At 37.9% G+C, this 21,410-nt stretch overlaps 1 protein-coding gene across 3 annotated transcripts in view; it reads left to right on the top strand.

The window, feature by feature from the left end:
- Positions 1–21,410, top strand: part of RNASEH2B (ribonuclease H2 subunit B) — a 48,876-nt gene that overhangs the window by 11,868 nt on the left and 15,598 nt on the right. For all 3 annotated transcript variants that reach the window (XM_073343337.2, XM_073343344.2, XM_073343326.2), the window contains exons 2-6: positions 2,025–2,096; positions 4,176–4,283; positions 7,407–7,483; positions 12,328–12,445; positions 19,579–19,643. In XM_073343337.2, the coding sequence (XP_073199438.1) occupies positions 2,045–2,096; positions 4,176–4,283; positions 7,407–7,483; positions 12,328–12,445; positions 19,579–19,643 (420 nt within the window). In that variant the 5' untranslated portion in view covers positions 2,025–2,044. The remainder of the gene's footprint in view (positions 1–2,024; positions 2,097–4,175; positions 4,284–7,406; positions 7,484–12,327; positions 12,446–19,578; positions 19,644–21,410) is intronic.

Below are 21,410 nucleotides of genomic sequence, written 5' to 3'. Positions count from 1 at the left end.
CCAACAGGTGGAAGTTGGGTCCTAGTGAGGAAAATAGAAAGGAGCATAAACTCTGGCAAGTCAAGCGTAAACTAGGGCAGGCCAAGAAAAAATTTGAAGAGCAACTAGAAAAAGACACACTAACAGAAAATATTTTTTTAAGTGCATCAGAAGCACGAAGCCTACCAAACAGTCAGCGGGGCCACTGGACAATCAAGGTGCTAAAGGTGCACTGTAGGAAGACAAGTCCGTTATGGAGATGTTAAATGAATTCTTTGTATTGGTCTTCACTGTATTGGATGTGAGGGACATCCCTGCATCTGAGCCATTTTTTTAGGTGACAAATCTGAGGAACTTTCACAGCTTGAGAAGTCAATAGAGGAGGTTTTGGAACAAATAGATAAATTAAACAGTAATATGCCACCAGGACCACTTGGTATTCACCCAGGAGTTCTGAAGAAACTCAGATATGAAAATACAGAACTACTACCTGTGATATACCTATCACTTACATCAGCCTCCGTATCAGATAACTGAAGGGTAGCTAATGGAACACCAATTTTTAACAAAGTCCCCAGAGGTGATCCTGGCAATTACAGGCCAGTAAGCCTAACTTGAGTACCAGGAAATTGGTTGAATCTCTAGGTAACAAAAAAATTATCAGGTACATAGATGAACACAATGCATTGGCTTTTATAAAGGCAAATGCTGCCTCACCAATCTAGTAGAATTCTTTGAAGGTGCCGACAAACATGGACAAGGGTGATCCAATGGATATAGTGTAATTGGACTTTCAGAAAGCCTTTGACAAGGTCCCTCACCAAAGGCTTTTAAGCAGAGTATGCAGTCATGGGATAAGAGGGAAGGTCCTCTCATGAATCGGTAACTGGTTTCAAGCTAGGAAACAAGGGGTATCTCTACAGTGCAATTAGACACTCGTGGCTGGCCCATGCCAGCTGACTCTGACTCCCAGGACTCAGGTTAAGGGGCTATTTAATTGTGGTGTAGATGTTCAGGCTCAGGCCTGAATGTCTGCACCACAATTAAACAGCCCTTTAATCCAAGCACCCTGAGCTTGAGTCAGCTGGTACTGGCCTGCTGTGGGTTTTTAATGACAGTATAGGCATACCCAAAGGGTAGGAATAAATGGAGAGAGGTAAATAGGAGGGTCCCCAAAGGATCTGTGCTGGGACCAGACTGTTCAACATACTTATAAATGGTCTGGGAAAGGGGGTAAATGATGAGGTGGCAAAATTTGCAGATGATACAAAATTACTTAAGATAGTTAGGTCCAAAGCTGACTTTGAAGAGTTACAAAGGGATCTCACAGAGCTGTGTGACTGTGACAAAATGGCAAATGAAATTCAGTGTTGATGAGGGCAAAGTAGTGCGTTTTTGAAAACATAATTCCAACTATACATACAAAACCATGATGTCTAAAGGAGTTGTTACTGCATAAGAAAGAGATTGTGGAGGCACTGTGGATAGTTCTCTGAAAACCTCCACTGAGTGTGCAGCAGCAATCAAAGGAGTGGAAAAAAAGCTAACTGAATGTTAGGACCATTAGGAAAGGGATAGAAAACAAAACTGAAAATATCATAACACCACTGTATAAATCCATGGAACACCCACACCCGCAGTACTATGTGCAGTTTTTGTCACCCCATCTCTAAAAAGATATATGAGCATATATAAGAGATATTAGGGATGCAATCTCATGCTCTGGGTGTCCCTAAACCTCCAATTTCCAAAAGCCGGGCGTGGATGGCGGGGGGATGGATGATTGGAAATTGCCCTGTGCTGTCCATTTTCTCTGAAACACTGGCACTTGCCACTGTCATAAGACAGGATACTGGGCTAGGTGGCCATTGTTCTTGTCCAGCATGGCCATTTGTGTGTTCTGATGTAATGGACATACTGGGTGGCTTTCAGGGGGAAATTACCAGTACCTGAAAGGTAAATCCAATTAATACAGACAAGTATGTTGGTGAAGTATGATGGGGTGGGAAAGATCTCTCAATTTATAATTTTATAATTCTTTTCAGAGCCTGTTACTGATCTTCCTATGAAACCTGATGGTGGACCTTTATTTACAAGACTGCGTAATCCAAGTACAGGCAAGTTTGCAACAGTTAAGGACATTGTTAATATTATGGTTAATTCTCTCCTTATCTCTACCAGAGAATTAATATTTTGCAAGCTGAAATGATGATAGGGTTAATCTCATGTGCCAGAGATTTTGTTGAGGATGCCATGTAGTTAATTGAGTTAAAACATTTAGGATTTGTTTTATAATTTTAATTGGTTGAACTGTTCATCAGAAATATTGGCAGCACAAAAAAGTGGTATATTTCAAGTGTGTCTTTTAAATGCATTAGTTTTTTTGGGGATCCACAGGCCTTTCTTATAAATCCAAATTTAGATTCTTCAGCTAGTCACCTATAAAATAAACATTCAGCTAGGAGAGGCTTTTATTACACTTGCCAAACTTTTGAGCCTTTTCATTTTTAACTATGATTTTCTTTTTACTCAGTCCAAAGTGTGGTATCTCTTTTCTTGACAGTAGATGATGATTTACCTTTAATTAGAAACATATTAGAAAAACAGATATGTAGAAAATTTAATGAACCTCCCTCCAATCTCCAAAACAATCATTTTCTTCTTTGGTTGTATAGCTAGTGTATCTTAAAGCTGCCTTTGTCTAAGACTTTCTTTTCATTAAAGTATACAGTACTAAACCCTGTTTAGTTTATTTAAACAGAAAATCTTCACATTTAAAGTAGTTTGTTTGAAAAAATCTGGTTCAGGTTATTTCTTCAATCCATAAATTCATTTGCTTTTGGTAGGATCATTGGGTTTTTTAAAATGTCACCACTCATGTTTATAACATTAAAACACATCTGAGAACCTTAATTACAGGTGCAGATAATCTGCTAGTTTCTGCTTTGTGCCTAAGGGAAGAGATCAGTGAAAGACAAGAGATGCAGAATGGGAAGAGAGTTTATTAATTCTGTTTAAAAATATTCAGAACTTAGCTTCAGAATATAAAGCAATGCACAACTTCCATCTGCTGTACTGAATTGGCTTTCCAATTTGTCACCAGAATTGAAAAAAAAAGTAGATAAGAATTTATATTTTACCAAGGAGGGAAGTGATCTCTTTAATTTGTAGAATGAAAAGTGTGGGGGAAGGCTTTTAGAGAAAACCTTTAAGTGTAGTTGTTGACACTGAAGCTGGGTAACTTATTATAGAATTACTAGAAGCCTATTTAAAGATCTGTAATGTGCAAACCTTTGGTTATGTAACCTTATGTATGAGTGCAGGGTGTGAAATAGAGAAGAAAACACCCTTTTAGCATCTTTTTAGAATATTTATGTTTTAATAAATAAGTTGTTGTCTCCAAATATTGTATAAACACCCATGCAATGTGTGCTCTTGAGAGATCAGCCAGAACTAACCAAGTCTGCAAAATCATACAACTTCTAAAGCAAAGTCTTAGTGACTTTCCATTATAGTAATGGAGATTGTCAGCCTTGTTCATAATGTATTTGGCATTTGGAAATCAAAACTAATATGGGAGGCATAAGAATGATCCATTCCACTTTGTCCACGTGAAGCAATGACAAGCAGGGGGATTTTGTGAAGGGGCCTAAAACAAAGCAATTTCTGTCATCTCCAAGATTTCAAGTTTCTAATGAAACCCACTTGTTCAGCTCCCTCAGTCACCTAATTCATTTAACCCATAATCTCCCTACATCTGTACCAACACACAAAAATAAATGACAAACAACAAAATGACGCTTAAAAGAGTTGGGACTCTCATTCCCTATCCCTGAGTCAGATAACTCCGAGACAGACACAAAGAAAGAAGAGATTCTCACTATCACCAACCCCTCCTGTACAGACAAAAGCTAATTTCTTGTGTGATCTGATTTGGGTTTGAATCAAAGGCTTTGCATTGTAAGATGAACTATTCACACTTCTTATTTATTGATTCAAAATTGAGTAGGGATTATAGAGCTGGTAAACGAACATCTGTATATAATAGTTTTCTTTGTCTAAGCTTTCTTTGTAGTTACAGTGTGTGTAGAATGTATGTATGTTTATGTATATATTAGGCAAGTTCTTCAGACATATTGGATGGTCTTTTGATTTTCATGAAAGCTTACAAATACAAACCAGATTTCTTTTAACAGGAGAAGCTGCCCTCTACTTATTCAATAGCAGTGCACAGCAGCTGTTTGAAGTAAAAGCTTTTCATGAAGAATATCGTTCTTGGTTTATAGGTCAGGCTGTTCAGCATGGTGAGTGTTTCCTTTCCCTTACCCCTAAGTGTAACTAATATTCATACATTTCCCCCCCATAAATGTACTGGTGTATCTCCAGTAAATTTTAGAGTCCAGTCACACAGTATCTCCACCTTCTGAGGCACTCACATGCCATCTGGATTTAACCAGGGGTGGGGCTTTGTGGTTTCTTAGAAGACTGCATTTGGCAGCCTCAATTAGACAGATGTTCGTGTGTCTTGAAAAAAATCAAATTGTCGTAAACTCAAGTGCCACAAAATATTTAGCTTTCCTTGTCAATCAACCTGACAAGCCCTCAGGGAACATATGTATATTTTAATTTTAGGGAAGAAAGCATAAATGGACCCACTTATTTTAGCAATGAAATATAGTTTCAGACATTGAAACATTTGGTCCCTCTTCCTTTAACCTACCATTCTGGTTCCCAGAAAAGCTTTGGGATCTCAAGCTGATGGTTCTTTTCCTGAGGCTGGTATTTAGGAATTTCATGACCTGGAGCAAGTTCCCCTATTTATTCATAGCTCTCTCATCATCCTAGCCTATCTTTTTAAATAGAAGGCAGACAACTTTCTGTAGCTTCTCACCAAGGATCTAACAATGTTTTTATCCATGAGGTTGTCACTAGAGAAATGTTTCTTGCCCAGTCAATTATTGCATCCTATTTTATTTGATTTTTTTTCCCTAGAAAAAGTATCATTTAATGATAGGGGAACACACAATTTTTCTAAAAACTGTGTATCTTCTTTAATTGTATTATCCCTAGCTGTGTGTTTAATTCTAAATTTCCTTTGCACAGGTGCATATAGGAATAACCAGACTGCAAGTAATGCTGCTGTAAGCTTTGATTTGTTGTGGGTGGGTGTTGAGCTGAGGGAGTGTGCATGCTTCATGCTGTTGATTATATTGAATTTTCTATGTCCCTTCTCCTCCCACCTTCTGCCTTGGCCCCTGAGAAATAGCTGTCCTCAGGAACCATCACCTGCATTTTGTTTAGAAGCCTGGAAAGATGTTCCTAATTTCTTTGAGTGCTGCAGGGGCATGTATAAAATTAACTCCTGTATCTCTGAAAAGGTTATTCTTCTGAAGATAATTCTCCAGCTTTTTGTTTTTGTTTGAGTATTCTAACTATGTATAAGTCTGAAATTCATTAGTTTTTCAGTTCCTGTAAAATGGGTCCATGTTAAACCTAGTTTTGTTAGTGAGCCTTTCAGGTTCCTGAGTGGAGTTTCCCTGTCTTTTCTCCCATTTGTCTGACATATCGGTGGCATGGAATCTCTGATTCTTGATTTCTTGCATCCCCTGAAAGAGGAGCTTACTCCAATTCCCTGTAATTCATGTTATCTTCTCTTGTTTGGCTTTTTTTTTCTTTATATCCCACTGCTCATGCAAATGCATTACCTGGAAGGTGGGTTGAACTGCCTCTCAAGCAGAAACATATTTGTTGTGGCTCTTAATGATCTAGACTACAGAAACTGCTGTGTGAAAAGCATAACATTACCTCCCTTTGATAGCCGGCATGTCATCTTCACAGCATGCTCCATCTTCAGCTGTTCCAGAAACTTAGACCTGATCTAGACCTAAAACATAGGTTGACTTAGCTACGTTGCTCAGGAGTGTGAAAAATTAAGCCTACCAAAGCCCCGGTTTAGACTGATAGGTTGACAGAAGAATTCTGTCAACCTAGCTAGTGGCTCTCAAGGGAGTGGATTAACTACACCACTGCAGCTCTGCCATTGTAGCACTTGTAGTGTAGACATATCCTGCGTTCCCTGCTGGCTTCCAAAGGCCTGTCTTTCTTTCTGCCTTTTTATAATTTATTTTTAAATATTTAATGATGATCTCATTGTTTGGATTTTTCTCATATTTTCCAAGTGACAATAACGCATTACTAGATTCATTGCTACTGAAAATGTTGTTTTTCCGGGAACAAAAGAGTGTGTAGAGAAATAGAAATACATTCAGAATTCTGTGTCCCCAAAATACAAAAAAGCGTCTTTAAAAATAAAATTGCTTTCTCAGTGGTGTGGTGGTACTTTCCAGCTGTCAGATTAAAAAGTACCAATGACAAGGAATAGATGACTGTAAGACAGAACTTGGGGAATGAGGTTTCTTACTTATTTAGCGGTCTTACTCTAAAATGGAGAAGATTTGGAAATAAATATGCAAATTAATTAAAGACATCACAAATTATAATTTACCATTGGGACTGTTAGTTCTGTTGTTAAGTCTTCCATTGGAAAATCAACACTTTTTGAAATATGAAGAATAAATTATTAGTTGTAAGCCAAATGATTCTCCAATAACCTGATCTTGATTTAGCAAGATTTAGGAAATGCAAAATGGGAAAAGTACATTAAAATTTCATTCCCTCTTAGTGAATTAAAACAAAAACCTCCCTCTAGCTGTCAAGTCCACATATCTACACTCATTTTTGGTTTTCTAATGTCAAATGGTTATCAATTATTAGATCTTATCTAATGAATTTCTAATGAATGTTACATTGTTGTTTCCAATTCTCTATACTGAAGGCTCTGTTAATTGAAGGTCCCATCCTGCAATTGGTATATATTATTAAACATACGCACTGGGCCATATTCTCTGGTCTACTAAGTTCACTTTGTGTCACATAAGAAACCAACAGAGAATTCCCCCATGCAGAGGGAATCTCTGGCCTTTGTAAAACACGCAGAATTCAGCTACAACTCCTCTTCTGCTTCCTACTGCAGAGCTTTCTGCCTGATGTAAGTGGGGAAGGGGCCACAGCAGAGCGAGGTCTCATTATGCCTGATTCTCTGCTGATGGAAGGGATTTCCTCTGCACCGTGCATTGGAGCTAGCCCCCTGCAGCTTTAAGTTACTCGAGGACTAGGGGGAGAGCAGAATCATTAAGCTATAGTCAGCTTCCTATCAAGACACATGTCCCACTGTATTTTAATGTGGCTTAGGCACAATTAAGAATTAAGCCCTCTTATATTAAGGCATTTGTAAAACAAAATAACAGAATATACTTAACTGCTCCATGAAAACGCTGCAACCCCATCAGTAAAATTAAAAGGAAATAATCAATCTGCCTATGTTATGCTTCTGAGGATAAAATGTTCTTTCATCTTTCTCTCCATAGATGGACGCCTATTGTTTGCAACACCAATGGATCCTTTATTTCTGGTGCTTTTCTACCTCATAAAGGCAGAGAAAGAGGTAAGTGTCCTAGATTCTGGCATTAGAAATTTTAGGGGAAACAGCTGTTTATTGCTTTATTTTCTCTAAAAGTTATTTTAATTCTTTCAAGTGGGACTCCCACACTAAATGAATATTGCATTATATATCACTGAAGCATAAATACATGTCCCAGACAGGTTGTTGTCATCTTTGCCACTGTTGTTTGGTGATCAGAGATGTAGTGTGTTGTCAGTAAAGGATGTTATAGTTAAGGTTACATTTTGACTTTGATATAAGCCTTATATTTTTCTCTCTGCTCATAATTATCTAAAAAATTTTCCATTTCATCTGAAATGTTCCATTCTTGGTCTCATTCCAAAGGTGAATATTTTGGAAAGTTTGAGATGAATTCATTCATCCATTTTTGATTATGGAAGGTGAGGGAAATAAAAATACTTTTACCACTCTAGGAAAATGTGAAGGTGCTGCTTTGCTTGTTCATGAGTTTAAAAATGGCTGACCTTCACAAGTTGAAATTTCCGTATGTCTAGTCCTTACTGAGGACTAATCTCTAAGCCAGTTTGCTTAACTAAATATAAAAATTAACAAAACAAGTTGAATTATAATCATTGGAAAAATTCATTTTGTGACTGCTCAGCACAAGGTTTCCCCCTAAAATTTGAGTTAAGTTTTTTTTGGCTTCAGTCGAACAAAGCACTTAAATACATGCTTAAGTACTTTGCTGGATTGGGGCCGGTTGCTTAGTACTTTGCGGGATTCATAGATTCCAAGGTCAGACGGAACCATTGTGATCGTCTAGTCCACCTCTTATATAACATGGGCCATAGAAGATCCCTGAAAAAATTTCTAGAGCATATCTTTTAGAAAATATCCATTCTTTGATTTAAAAATTTTCAGTGATGAAGAATCCACCATGACCTTTCGTAAATTGTTCCAATGGTTAATTACTCTCACTGTTAAAAATGTACACCTTATTTCCAGTCTGAATTTGTATAGCTTCAACTTTGAGCCACTGGGTAGTGTTATACCTTTCTCTGATAGATTGAAGAGATCATTATCAAATATTTGTTCCTGTGAAGGCACTTGTAGACTTAATCAAGTCACCCGTTAACTTTTTATTTAAACTAAATAGATTGACATCCTTGACTCTATTGCTGTAAGGCATGTTTTATAATCCTCTAATTATTCCTTTGGCTCTTTTCTGAATCTTCTCCAGTTTACCAACATCCTTCTTGAATTGATGGCACCAGAACTGGATATAGTATTCCAGCAGCAGTCACACCAGTGCCAAATACATAGGTAAAATAGCCTCTCTACACTTATTCAAGATTCCCCTGTTTATGCATCCAAGGATTGCATTAGCCCTTTTTTGCCACAGGGTTGTACTGGGAGCTCATGATCAGCTGATTTTCCAGCATAACTCCCAAATCTTTTTCAGAGTCACTGCTTCCCTGGGTAGATTCCCCCCATCCTATAAGGATGGTCTACATTCTTTGTTCCTAGAAATTGATTCCTATGAGTCCCTGTGACTGTGGTACCTGGAGGAACTACACTGAGAATGCTTATTCAGGGCAAACTGCAAAGGATAGGGCAGACAATCCCCAAAACTGGTGGTTTATTCTATATTTAGATTTCACCAAACCAGTAACCAAACAACTTCTGTAATACTTTACTCGTTACCAAGAAACCAAAATACGGTCCCCTTTAAGCAATCCAGCCTTTGGCTCCCACCCAGACAGCCAAGTCTAATATAGTGACAGTTACTAAAACCTTATTCACCATATATAAAGTTCTACCAATCGCAAGAGACCAGACGTATTGCCCACCAGGTCAATGAATATTTCATATCTCACCCACACTTACAGCCAGTTCTTATTAACTAAATCTAAGATTTATTAATAAAAAGAAAAAAAAGAATTGTTACTGTTAAAAAGAAAGAAGAGAATTGTTATGGTTAAAAGATCAATATACATACGGATATGAGTAAAGTTCTTATGTCTGTTTCATTGCAGAGATGGTGAGGCTGCTGATCTGCAAAAGTTCTTCTAGAATCAGTTCAATAGCTTATAGTCCCATAGGCAGTCCATGTGCAGAGCTTGTTCAAATTCTTCCATTAGAATTTCAGGATGGATCCAGAGTAACTTGGAGACCTCAGTCCTGTGCGCTTAGACTTACCTTGTCAAAGTTTAAGCAGATCTGAAATAAGATAAGGATCAGGCCCAGGTCTTTTCTTGTAGCTGAACCAGCCATGGTCACAGCAGGGCCTTTCTTGGATGACGAATAGCTAATGTATATTGTTGCTTTGAAGCTAATCTCTGTTTCCTGGTTACTAGTTGTATTCATTTACATAAGGCAATTAACTATTCAAACAGTTCACAGCTAATTTACTTATGTGGAATTTACAAGTTTCAAAGAAAAATGAAGCCAATAATATTTATTAAACTGCAAGTCCCATCTAGATGATAATATACCTTTTTGATCTCTGAATCAATAGAATACAGTAATGAATCATTACAGATAGAAACAGAATTTTAGCATCTACAAGCAAATTAGATCAGAGGGGTAGCTGACAAAGTGGGTATTTACCCACGAAAGCTTATGCTTCAATACGTCTGTTAGTCTATAAGGTTCCTTAGATCACATTGTTTAACTTCTAACAAGATATAGATAAACACAGACCAATACAGTTATTATCTATTCTTGTTCTCTAATAGTATAAGCAAACATATCAGAGTTTCTAGTCTACTTAACATGGCTTTGATAACTATCTACAGGGAATGACCCTGTTCATCATTTCAGTACCTTCTGTTGAGTTGTTACGGGTTATCCACCAGTCAATCGGTCTGTCAGTGTCACACTGCACTGCACAGGGCTCAAAGAGGGAGAAAAATTAAAATGAATATATATGAAACACCTCCAAACATGACCTAAAATAACTTTAAAATACTACCATTTTAAAGTAATTGTCACCCTGCAGGGCCAGAAGTGAATGCTAGTTCCCATTTGGAAACAGAGAATCTCCTCTTTCCTGTCATTATAGAACACCTGAGTCTAGGCCTGTAGAGCTGAGAGGTATTGGAGTTTGAACTGATAAGCAGCTGTTTGTGTAGGACTGAATAGTGCCTTTCCTGAGCCAGGGGTAGATGCAACGTTTGTGGGGAGGAGGAGGAAACATTTCTATGGCAGGTTGAACTTAAAGGGAAAAGGTGGCTATTTGAAGTAGTTACAGGGGTTAGAATGTAGATAAATCCTGGAATTTGCAGATTATGGGCAAAGGGATGGTTAAGTAATCCAAGGCAGATAATAAATGAATTGATCACATGGCTCTGCAAATTCTCACGTGTAATTTAAAAGTACAATACATCAGGAAGAATAGAAAAATGCACTTAATTAGTTAATGTAATCTCTTGTCCATGAGCCAAAGGACACTAGCTTATCTAACTGGAAGAATTTAAATGCCACTCTTCATTCATGCCAAATGGAGGCAGTAAATTAGGTTTACTTATCTGAAAGGCTTCTCTTTCCTTCAGTACCTGTTTCTTGTTTCTCCCTCCAAGATTCCCTGCTACTGTGTCATGGAAGAAAAAGTATATGGAGAGAGATAATTATTTTCTTTGTGCTTTTAAGTAGTGGATTCAGGATACAAAATCTTACTTTTATGCATTTTCTTCTAGCAGTGAACACCTGCTTGATATTTCTAACCAGTAATTTAACCTATATTGTTTTGGAAATGTTTCATCATTTTATGATAAAGGGTAACCATAAACATGTTTGCTTTATAGCATTGTAGTCCATCCCAATCTTATAGTAGTCCACATTCTTATAAACAATTACAGAAGAATACTTTCAATGGCTTTCCATGAACCACACTTCATTCAGATTTGGTTGCCCTTTGAAAACCTTATCCACAGATTAATTTTAATATACATTTATTTTTTTACTCTTGTAATCGTTTTCTTCTTTTGATTTTTACCTCTACTTTTTTCTGCGCTAGAAACAAATATGAAATCCTTTGTTTTGTTTTGTACCTTGTAAATTTCAGTTGGTTGTTTTATGAATTCTCTGATTGCTCCAATGAGATTATTCTCTAATAATGAATGTGGTTTACCGAAGTGTTTTATTATCACCCTGACCAGCATAATGACTTCAGTTTTGGCCCCCAGAGACCATTCACTCTAAGGATGGAGAGCTAACTGAGCCTTTGTACTGATGTGCTCAGGGAGGTTTCCAAAGGGAAAGCTGTCAATTGTGCCAAACTGTGCTGAATAATTATGCATTGTAATGCCTGGCAAAGGCAAGATTTGTTTGATGGTGCTGTCGTGTACAGTGCTATTTAAGCTGTGCCAAAACCACTTTATATAAGACTTCAGGCCAAACTGGAACTCACTTTCCAGAGGTGAAAGGTTAGTACTATGTTCCTTAAGATGCACTGCTCCTCTGAGATTCTTCTTTATGGAAGGGAAAAAAGCAAAATTTTAATGAAAATTATGATGCTAAATTTAATCCAGCAGGTTGTGTCTAGAAAAACTATTGGCACACATTAACTACTGTAACATGCTGTCATCTTCCAAAGTAAACCCTCTGTACTTTGCATTTGTTTGTCTCCATGATATTTTAAAACTGGACCTTTTAAAGTACACTAATTGAAAAGTTCAGTGCTTTGTAAGTATTTACGGTTTTGAAATCTTTCTTCATAGTTTGTTGCTCTATAAACAGTTTATGAATATGATGTTGTACTACTTGCAATCCAGTCTTTGTAATCCTTGGTTTAAGGCTCTAGCCTTAAAAAAGTTTAATGGCTTATTATATTTTTGCTGTTGTTGACAGTAATGTTTCTATAATCCCCTTTGATTTTTTTTCAGCAAGGAAAATTCCAACCACTGGATCAAGTTGTGGTTGATTCAGAATTTTCTAGCTGTACGATGTTGCTACAGTGTGCAAGAGTGATGGACTCACTACATCATGTTATAGAAGAAAAAGGTACACGATTTTGGATATCAGTTTAGCTAACAGACTAATACTTCAGCTAATATTGGGTTCTGAAGGGTGTATTTATTTGTTTCCGTTGACCTCTGCACAGTGGGACTAGAAGCCACTCTGCTGCTAAGCCTACAGCACTAGGCACTGGCTTTTACGTCTTGTTTCACCAAGCATCTTTGCTGTGCCAATGTAATCTGCCACATGTCCTGCTGCATTTTATTATTGGAGTCCATTCATGTAGTTGATCAGTCTCCTAAATTTGCAAAAAGTTTTCCCTCAATAAAGTAACTTCCATGTTTGGCAAATTAAGCCTTTCTCTTTTGTTTATACCTTGTATCTCAGTTACAGCTCTATTTTTTAATTTTTTTTTTTTTTTTACTGTGTATGTATGTATATACGTGCGTTTCTGTGATTGCAACTGTAACCACCACAACTACAGTAAAATCAGGGATCAGCAAAAGAGTGCTCTCTCAGTAGAGGAGGGGTCTAAAGGTTAATCAAAACTGTACTCTACTGGAAGACTTGAAGACTTTCAAAAGTGCGAGTTTATGCTGAAAAGTGACTATGTGATAATAGCACCACCAGGCTCATCATTTTGTGTGTTTAGAGTTGTATCTGCTGATTTTAGCAATAAATTTTTTTTATTGCTTTTATTCCAGTTAGTTGGGCTGTTTTTGCCAAGTTATGAGTGAATGAGCTGGATTTTATTCCTTCTTTTGCATCAGCAACAGAATTGTTTACTCAGTTACACTTGAATATTGCAGTTGCACAGGTATTGCTGAAGGCCTAATTGAGCATGTAGAGGCTCTGTTACTTTGGGTGATACGTGTGATAGAAAGAACCTAGCTTGTGTTTACATCCCAGGCTTAGTGTGCAGGGTTGGCAAGTAGAACACCAGCTTTTCACTTATAAATGTTTGGTCTGAAAAACATTGAGACAATAAACATGTAACCCCCTCAATGTCATTGGCTCCGAGTAGAACTGTACTTTAGTGATTGTTTAAGTTTAAGTAATGATGTTAGAAGTGGTCTTTATTTCAGTATTTTAAAAGGTGTTGCACTTGGCTGAAATTATATACTGCAGCTCTAAATTAGTAGCATACAGTTCCACCATTTGATATTAAAAATGATATATCATTAAAGTTGTAAAAGGAATCCGAGTGGTTCCCTTATCCTGTGAGCAATATCTCTTTTTTTCTGTTGGTGAGTATCCCATGGGTCTTGGAGTGACTCTTTTGCCAGGTGGACGGTCCACTAAGGAGCAGTGGCACCAGCGTTCCCTGTGAATTACCAGTACGGTATATGGAGAGTAAGCAGGCCCAAGCTGGGATGGGGAAAAGGGAGAATGAATGGCTGTGAGAGGCATTTCAGGAAAGGAGAAGAGACAACACAAGTTCCTGCAGTTTTCCATAAGCTTATAGTGTAGTGTTAAAATTAAGTAAAAAGAAAAATTTATTTTAAAAAAGTCAGCAATTGTCTGCCATTGTAAGCTTTGTTCTGAAAGGGGCGTTTGGTGATAAACTGTATTAAAGAAAACCTGAAACAACTCCATCTGTCAAGGGTATACACATACTATCCTTGATCTTTACACAGAATTCCCATTGATATTATTGGGCGTTTATGTGGCAGTTGAGGACAACATATGGCCCTAAATGTTTGTTAGATACATTTAAATGCATGGCTTTTTTCATAGCACAGCTTGACAGACATGGAAAAGAGGCTTCATAATTCATAGCAATATCATCTGAAAATGTAAGACTTGTAAAAATCCCGAAATGTCCTGCACTGACCTCCTGACTGAATGGAGAGGGTAATCATTCAAGAAGGATACAGAAGTTAGAGAAAACAGAATCTTCCACATTGGCCTTCTTTTTCCATTAAAAAAAATCAACCAGTTTTTCGATTTCTGTACTGTGTAGAGCACCTACAAGGCACTAAGGTATGCGAACAAGAAGGTTTGTTTGAACCAATTCCTGCTAGCCATGGCAGGCTGCAGTTGTCACTGACACCTTTGGGAGGGAAGATTTAGGCAGTGTTACAAGGATAACTACCAAAGAATTGAAAAGTAACAATGGAACAATAAGCACCACAAACAGAAGAAAACTAAAAACTTATTGTTTCATGGAATTTAACAGTAACCTGGAGAGACATGTTGAACTTTTAGGGAACCGGATATATTCTCACAATATGAGATGATGTTGTGTCCTGTATGGGTAAGGGGTGTGTTGCATGTGTTCGGCCATTTCTTCGTAAAAAGCTTCATTTGAACATAAAGTAGGACTTGCTTCCATTGAAAATAGTCACGTTTATTGCAGTGAGCAAGCAGGAGAACATATTGATAACACAGTTACTACCTATGTGTTGAGACCAGGAATGCTGAATGGATACTGACTGTAGCCAGAAATGAGGGGATTTAATTATAAAGCAAGGTGGAAGGAGATTAGATTTCTATCTTCCTTAGCCTCAGCCTGGCAACGAAGATGAAAGAAATCTGGGACACAAAGTAAACTTTCATTAAGAAAGGAGAAAGTGTCCTTACTATTCCCAGTTACATGTACAACGAATAGAGTAACCCAGCTGTGGGCCTGACCAGAAACCTGTGCTTAGCTTGCGAAAGAGGGTAAATGACTAAAGAAATGATACACATGTCAAAGGATGAAAGCAGGAAGCCTTGTCTGTAGAGGCCTTTCAGTGGTAGTTGAAGGTGCACAGCATCTCACAGGATTGGGTCCCAGGTCAGCATTCAGATTTACCGTTCTGAGTTGCAGATTATTTTGTTTGGTTTCAAAACTAACTCTTCAGAAAGGCTCACGTTGCACATAGTTTTAGCAGATATGAATGACTGTTTACGTTAGAGCTAGAGTGTGAGTTTGGGCACAGCCTAGACAAAGGGGTGGCGCAAAATCTGCACTGCCCCATGAGTAACCCTAGAAGGCACTGTGTGACACACACATATGCCTCCAGGTCACTGTTTCTCCCTGCTTGCTCTGGAGTGGTAGTAATTTTACTGCTGGTTTGTACCAAAAGTAAATTACAGTCCCCTCAGCCCCACCCCCATGCTGGTCAGCAAGTGAAGGAGGAGAAGCCAATGTTCTATCCACCTGCTCCACTGAGGGAATAATGTGGTTTACTCCGGAGCCACCCAGACTAGGAAGTCTGTGTAGGGGTAATTAAGGGTGGGTGGGTTACTCCCTTGCATGGATGCCTAGTACAAATCGCAATGTAGCCCTTAGGAAATCGTTGTTTTTTTTTAATTCCGTAGCAAAAATATAATAGTGGTTACCATAAAAAGTTCTTCTTTCTTAACCTTATCTCAGTGCTAGTTCTGTAAATAATAATCCAGTTATAGTACAACAGAGCAACCTCTAGGAAGCTCCTTTATTCCTTTAGACAAATGGAAATTATTTACTTTTGTTTATATATAAAATATATATGTATATAATTTTATATAATATATAGCCTTTTCAGCAACTGGCACAAATTCTGAAAGCCAGCATCTTTATATTTTGTTTTGAAATATGTAAAAATATGATTGACTTTAACTCAGTGTTTTTTATACACCGTTCTTAGTCATAACCATTTCTGGGTCTCCAAGTGCTGCTTGTCCCATTTGTGTCTGTTCTATGGATTGTATCTTGGAGCAAGGACTTTAGCTATTTTTTCTCTTTTACAGCACCACACACATTAATATGTAACAAATACACTTGGGGCTATTAATCACGTCTCACGTTTCCTTTCCACCAACCCACTACTCGCTTGTCATTCAAATCACTCTTAAAGACTTACTTTGTCTAGTGTTCACAAGGACTACTGGTATTATGACTAATGCATTTCTAAAAGAACCTAGTACTTCTCTACTACGGCCTCTCATTGCTCTGTGTACTCTGCCTTATTTGAGAGTAAGCTTCTTGGGGCAAGAAGTATTTGTGTCATAGATGGCACTGAACATGGTAGTGGTGTTTAACAAATAAAAAAAAAAAAGCATAACTGGCACTGGGAATCTGGGTAGTAAATTCTGAACCTAGAGCACTGATAGTTTACACTTGCTGGGCTAACAGTAAGAAGTCCCCCTGCCTGGCACCCAGCAGCCAGGGCACTGAAGCAGTCAGAGTTCTGTTCCTGTGTAAAAATCACACTGAACTTGCATTCACCTGCTTCGTTGGTAGAGGAAATTACTTCTTTCTGTTCACTAGATCTGGGTGAGGAGGATTGTTTCAAAATAAGTTCATGTATGAGGGAGACACTATGATAGAAAAGGATTAATAAAGGGTTCTGAACTTCAGTTTGTGAGTGTTACTCTTTGTTTCATTTTGCAAGGCAAAAGTTGCACTGTGATCTTGTCTGATGTGATTAATATGAAAAGCCAAGAAAACTTACCTGATTAGAATAACTAAGTAATATTGCCAAGCTTATATTCCCAGAAGGTAGGGAAAAAAGGGGCCATATGAGTTTCTGAGTTATGGAAAGTACTGAGAAAATAGATGTTAAAATGTGCTTTAGGCAGTTTGCTCAACAATACATCAGGGAAACTTCCAAGTCTACATAGCGATTACCCAATTGCTGAACATATTATTTAATTGTAGAACCACTTATATTCCATTTGTATTTCTCAAACCCAATCTTTCCAGATGTCTCAGACCAGTTTTATAGGCACCAGACACATTAGGGAAAAAAAGTCTTTCCAATATATTCTCATATTATCAAACATAGTTGTTAACTCTCACCAATATCAAATGTGGATTACACGTAAAATCCATGTTCCAGTATTGAATCCTTTTGTCAGCAGTTTGTGACTTTCACAACTCATTTCAATTCTTCAGAGGTCTCAGATATTGTCAGTTCCTAGTATGTAATAGTACAAACTGTCAAGTGCATAAAATACTTTCAAACAAAGTGATCTCTGAAGGGTTCAGTGTAATTATTTTTCATGTTTTAATGAAAATGGCTTCACATTCTATATTTCCTTCCCTAACTGAGTCACTCTGTTTCATGCTGTTTGGAGATTCTGCCTGGAAATCTGGACTTGAACTATTTTTCAACATGGATTTGGGGAGGATGGCAAGAGGGTGTCCTCTGCTCGAACTTTCTCAGATAAGGGAAATCCAAAAATTGTACATAATATTCTTGGACCCAAATCATGTTAGTTTCTTTGAGCAACAAACAGGTTCATGTATCCCTTTTGTGCTTTTTTTCTTTTAAGAACCATTTTAAAGCTTTTTTTTGAGTCCCAAAAGGCTGTATCCAACAATATCGCAACTAACTACTTAATCTGCAACAGGTCAGTTATAAAATGAAGCATAGTATTTGGAGTTTTCTTTTCTTTTTTCAGAGTAACAGCCGTGTTAGTCTGTATTCGCAAAAAGAAAAGGAGTACTTGTGGCACCTTAGAGACTAACCAATTTATTTGAGCATAAGCTTTCGTGAGCTACAGCTCACTTCATCGGATGCATACTGTGAGCATAAGCTTTCGTGAGCTACTGTTACCAGCAGGAGAGTAAGTTTGTGTGGGGGGGGGGCGGAGGGTGAGAAAACCTGGATTTGTGCTGGAAATGGCCCAACTTGATTATCATACACGTTGTAAGGAGAGTGATCACTTTAGATAAGCTATTACCAGCAGGAGAGTGGGGTGGGAGGAGGTATTGTTTCATGGTCTCTGTGTATATAATGTCTTCTGCAGTTTCCACAGTATGCATCCGATAAAGTGAGCTGTAGCTCATGAAAGCTTATGCTCAAATAAATTGGTTAGTCTCTAAGGTGCCACTAAGGTGCCTTTTCTTTTCTTTTTTGCTATGTAAAAATATTTACTTTTTTACTCTTCTACCATGGTTGAGATGAAATTAAACTATATCTTGTATGTAACATTCCCCAACCCCTCACCGTCCCCTGCTATGCACACACAAAAAGTACATAACAATTAGATATTTGTATGCAGTTTGAAAGAGCCAAAATAAACCTCAAAGAAGGAAATGCCGAAGGAACCATAAATAAACCGTTGTTGGTTGTTTGCAGGGAGAGAAAGAAACTCCATGAGCCTAGTGCTGGAGTATGGTATCAGACCTTTTAAATTACATAAAACAGATGTAAGTATTAATGGTAATGTTATATAGGTTATTAAACCCTATTGAAATACCTGTTAAAGAGCAAGATTGAAATGTGGTGTGTTCTAAAGTCTCCTATATCATCTTTCACATTCACATCTTTCACATTTCATTCAATTTCCGGACTTTATGCACTATTAATTTAGTGTGCAGTTCTATGCTGAAATTTTCCTGAAATCTTTGTAATTTCCTCTTCCATTTGCCCCAGCACACACAGATAACTAATCATTCAGCAGCAATGAATGTTTATGCTCTCATAGTTGCAGATATGGAAAATATTTTAATACATATATCATAATTAATTTATATTGTGCTTAACAAATAATAGATAAGACATATTACCATCCCCAAATAATTTGCATGTTTCACTTTTTTTTTTTTTTAAGAACTACAACTTGTTTGCTTTGACATTTATGTTAAATTATTTAGAAGCAGGAGGAGGAGATGAAAAAGAAAATGTTGCTATCCACCATCCTATGAGTCTTTGGGGGAGAATGCTTGGAAGAGCAGTGAAATATTTTTTATAAACTATTCTTTTTTTCTGCCTTTGGTGCCAGATGCATCTGTTTACAAAGTCCAGGTTTAAGACATGAGGCTTAACAACAAATTGACTAGGAACTGAACCTGAGATGAAAAAAACAGCTGTGACCATATCACTTATAAATGTAACCGTCTGTTGGCATGTGTCAAAAGGGATTCAGCAAAGCACTTAAGCATGTGCTCAACTTTGATCATGTAAATAGTCTCATTGACACCACTTTTGAAACCATTGGACTGAGACTATTCATATACTTAAATAACACATGTGCTTTCCTGAATCAGGGTTAATTAGAGACAATTGTCAAGTTGCATGGTCTTGTGAACATCAGCTTGCTGTGTTGTTTTTCCACATTTCCAATATTTTTCAGTATTATTACCCTGATGACATGTGCAAACTATGAAATAACTTCCATGCCTTATGTGCATCTTTTGAGTTTTTAATGTATTGAAAATGAAAACCAATTATGACTTTATTCCTTGTTTTGTTTTATCCTAGAAATTGGCAATAAGAAATTTTATAAATACAGCCAAGAGAAGACATTGAAGTGGTTAAAGAAAAAGGTATTATGTTTCTCTTTTGCTTTCAAAGAGCTTTTATGTGCAAAATTTAAAATAGTAAGAAGTTTTCTTCACATTATATTTGAATCACAAAACGTGAGTATATTCGAAGTCCATATCCCGTTGAACAAGAGTAAACACATCAGTAAAGCTGTCATACTTTAGAATGTGACAAATATAAAGTGTTAAGGAAATAGCAGATTTTTAGCAGATTCCCTCTTAGACAGAACCAGACTGTGGTTAGTCCCTGCACAGGCGCAGAAAGGTCCAGAGTAGGCTACAGTTGCTATTTCTATGCTGTCCCTGAGCTCAGGGACTGCTCTTTGCCTTAAAGCATGGGAAGGAAGCAAGGCTATGACCATTTCTCGCTCCCTAGCCCATAGCAGCCGGCCAAACATGGAGGGAAGCATACCTTGAACACTGCTGTGATTTGATGCAACTGTGTTCCTCATGAGCTCTCTACATTGTCTCCCCTAATTCTGGTGGGGCGTGCAAAAATGTATCACCCGTGAAGCAAGCCTGCCCACACTCTCTATGCCTAAAAGAAATTGTACTGTGTCAGGTAAGCTGTTGTCCAAGCTGCTGTACTTGTCCAAGCTGTTGTACACAAAGAAGCAGATCCTTTCAATCAGAATAGATCTACTGCAACAGCATCCATCTGAGAAAATGATTAAATCTATGTCAATCACAAGATGTAAGGGAGCCTTGAAAAATTGCCATTAACGTTTACCATCCCAAACACAAAAACTACTTCCCACCTTTTGCCATGATCATGGGCGGGGTGGGGGGGATAACAATAATGTTCTTGCCTGTTAAAGGAAGTACTGGTCTGGGTTAAGTGGAATTTTTCCAAGGCTGGTATAAGGGAAAAATATCACTGGAAGAGCCCATATAGTTTCACATCTCTGATATTAATTTTCACATCCATGGCTGAATATTTATGTTTTTGCAGGTGCCTGTTATATAATTATAATGTTCTTGATCTATTGATAAGGTTAAGATTTTATCAAGGTATTTTTAGTAAAAGTCATGGACAATAAACAAAAATTCACAGAAGCCTGTGACCTGTCTGTGACTTTTACTAAAAATACCTGAGGGGGCGGGAACTAACAGTCGGAGCCCCGCCGGGGGCTGGCCTCTGCTCCAACCCTGCCTCTGCTTCTCGGTTGGAGCTGATAGCTTCTCCAGCCCCGGGGGCTGACTCAGTCCCGCTGCTGCTCCTGTGGCAGGGGCTGACCACCGACCACTACTCCAGCCCCACTGCTGCTCCTGGGCAGGGGCTGACAGCTTCTCCAGCCCCAAGAGCTGAAGCAGAAGAAGTCATGGAGGTCCATTAAAGTCACGGATTCTGTGACCTTCAAAACAAAATTGGATCCTTCTCTGTTGACAATCTCTCTCTTATATTGAATCTGACAATGCCCTGGCCTACAGAATCCTGATGATTACATTCCATTCCTGTTCAGGACTCCATTCCCATTCCAATAGAAATGGAAAAACCCTTACTTTTCTGAGCAGGTGCATGAATCATCTGTAAAATCCATAGCTGCTCCAACTGTAAATTCCAGCCCGTCTCAGCGGAGCTGCAAATCTAGCTGCCATGTCTCAAAGGCAGCAGGCCGAAACACTGGATCCTTAATTTTTTGAGATCATATGCTAGTCATTACAGATGTATATTAAGTTTCATCACAGTTCATAACTTGAGCATTTTATGTGCTTTAAACCAAATTACAAGGGCTTTGTCACCGTATTAACACACGTGTATAACAACAT

This window comes from Lepidochelys kempii, chromosome 1 (assembly GCF_965140285.1).
Source record: "Lepidochelys kempii isolate rLepKem1 chromosome 1, rLepKem1.hap1, whole genome shotgun sequence".
Lineage (NCBI taxonomy): Eukaryota > Metazoa > Chordata > Testudines > Cheloniidae > Lepidochelys > Lepidochelys kempii.
Note: the sequence above shows the minus strand (reverse complement) of the source record. Positions and strands in the feature narration are given on the sequence as shown.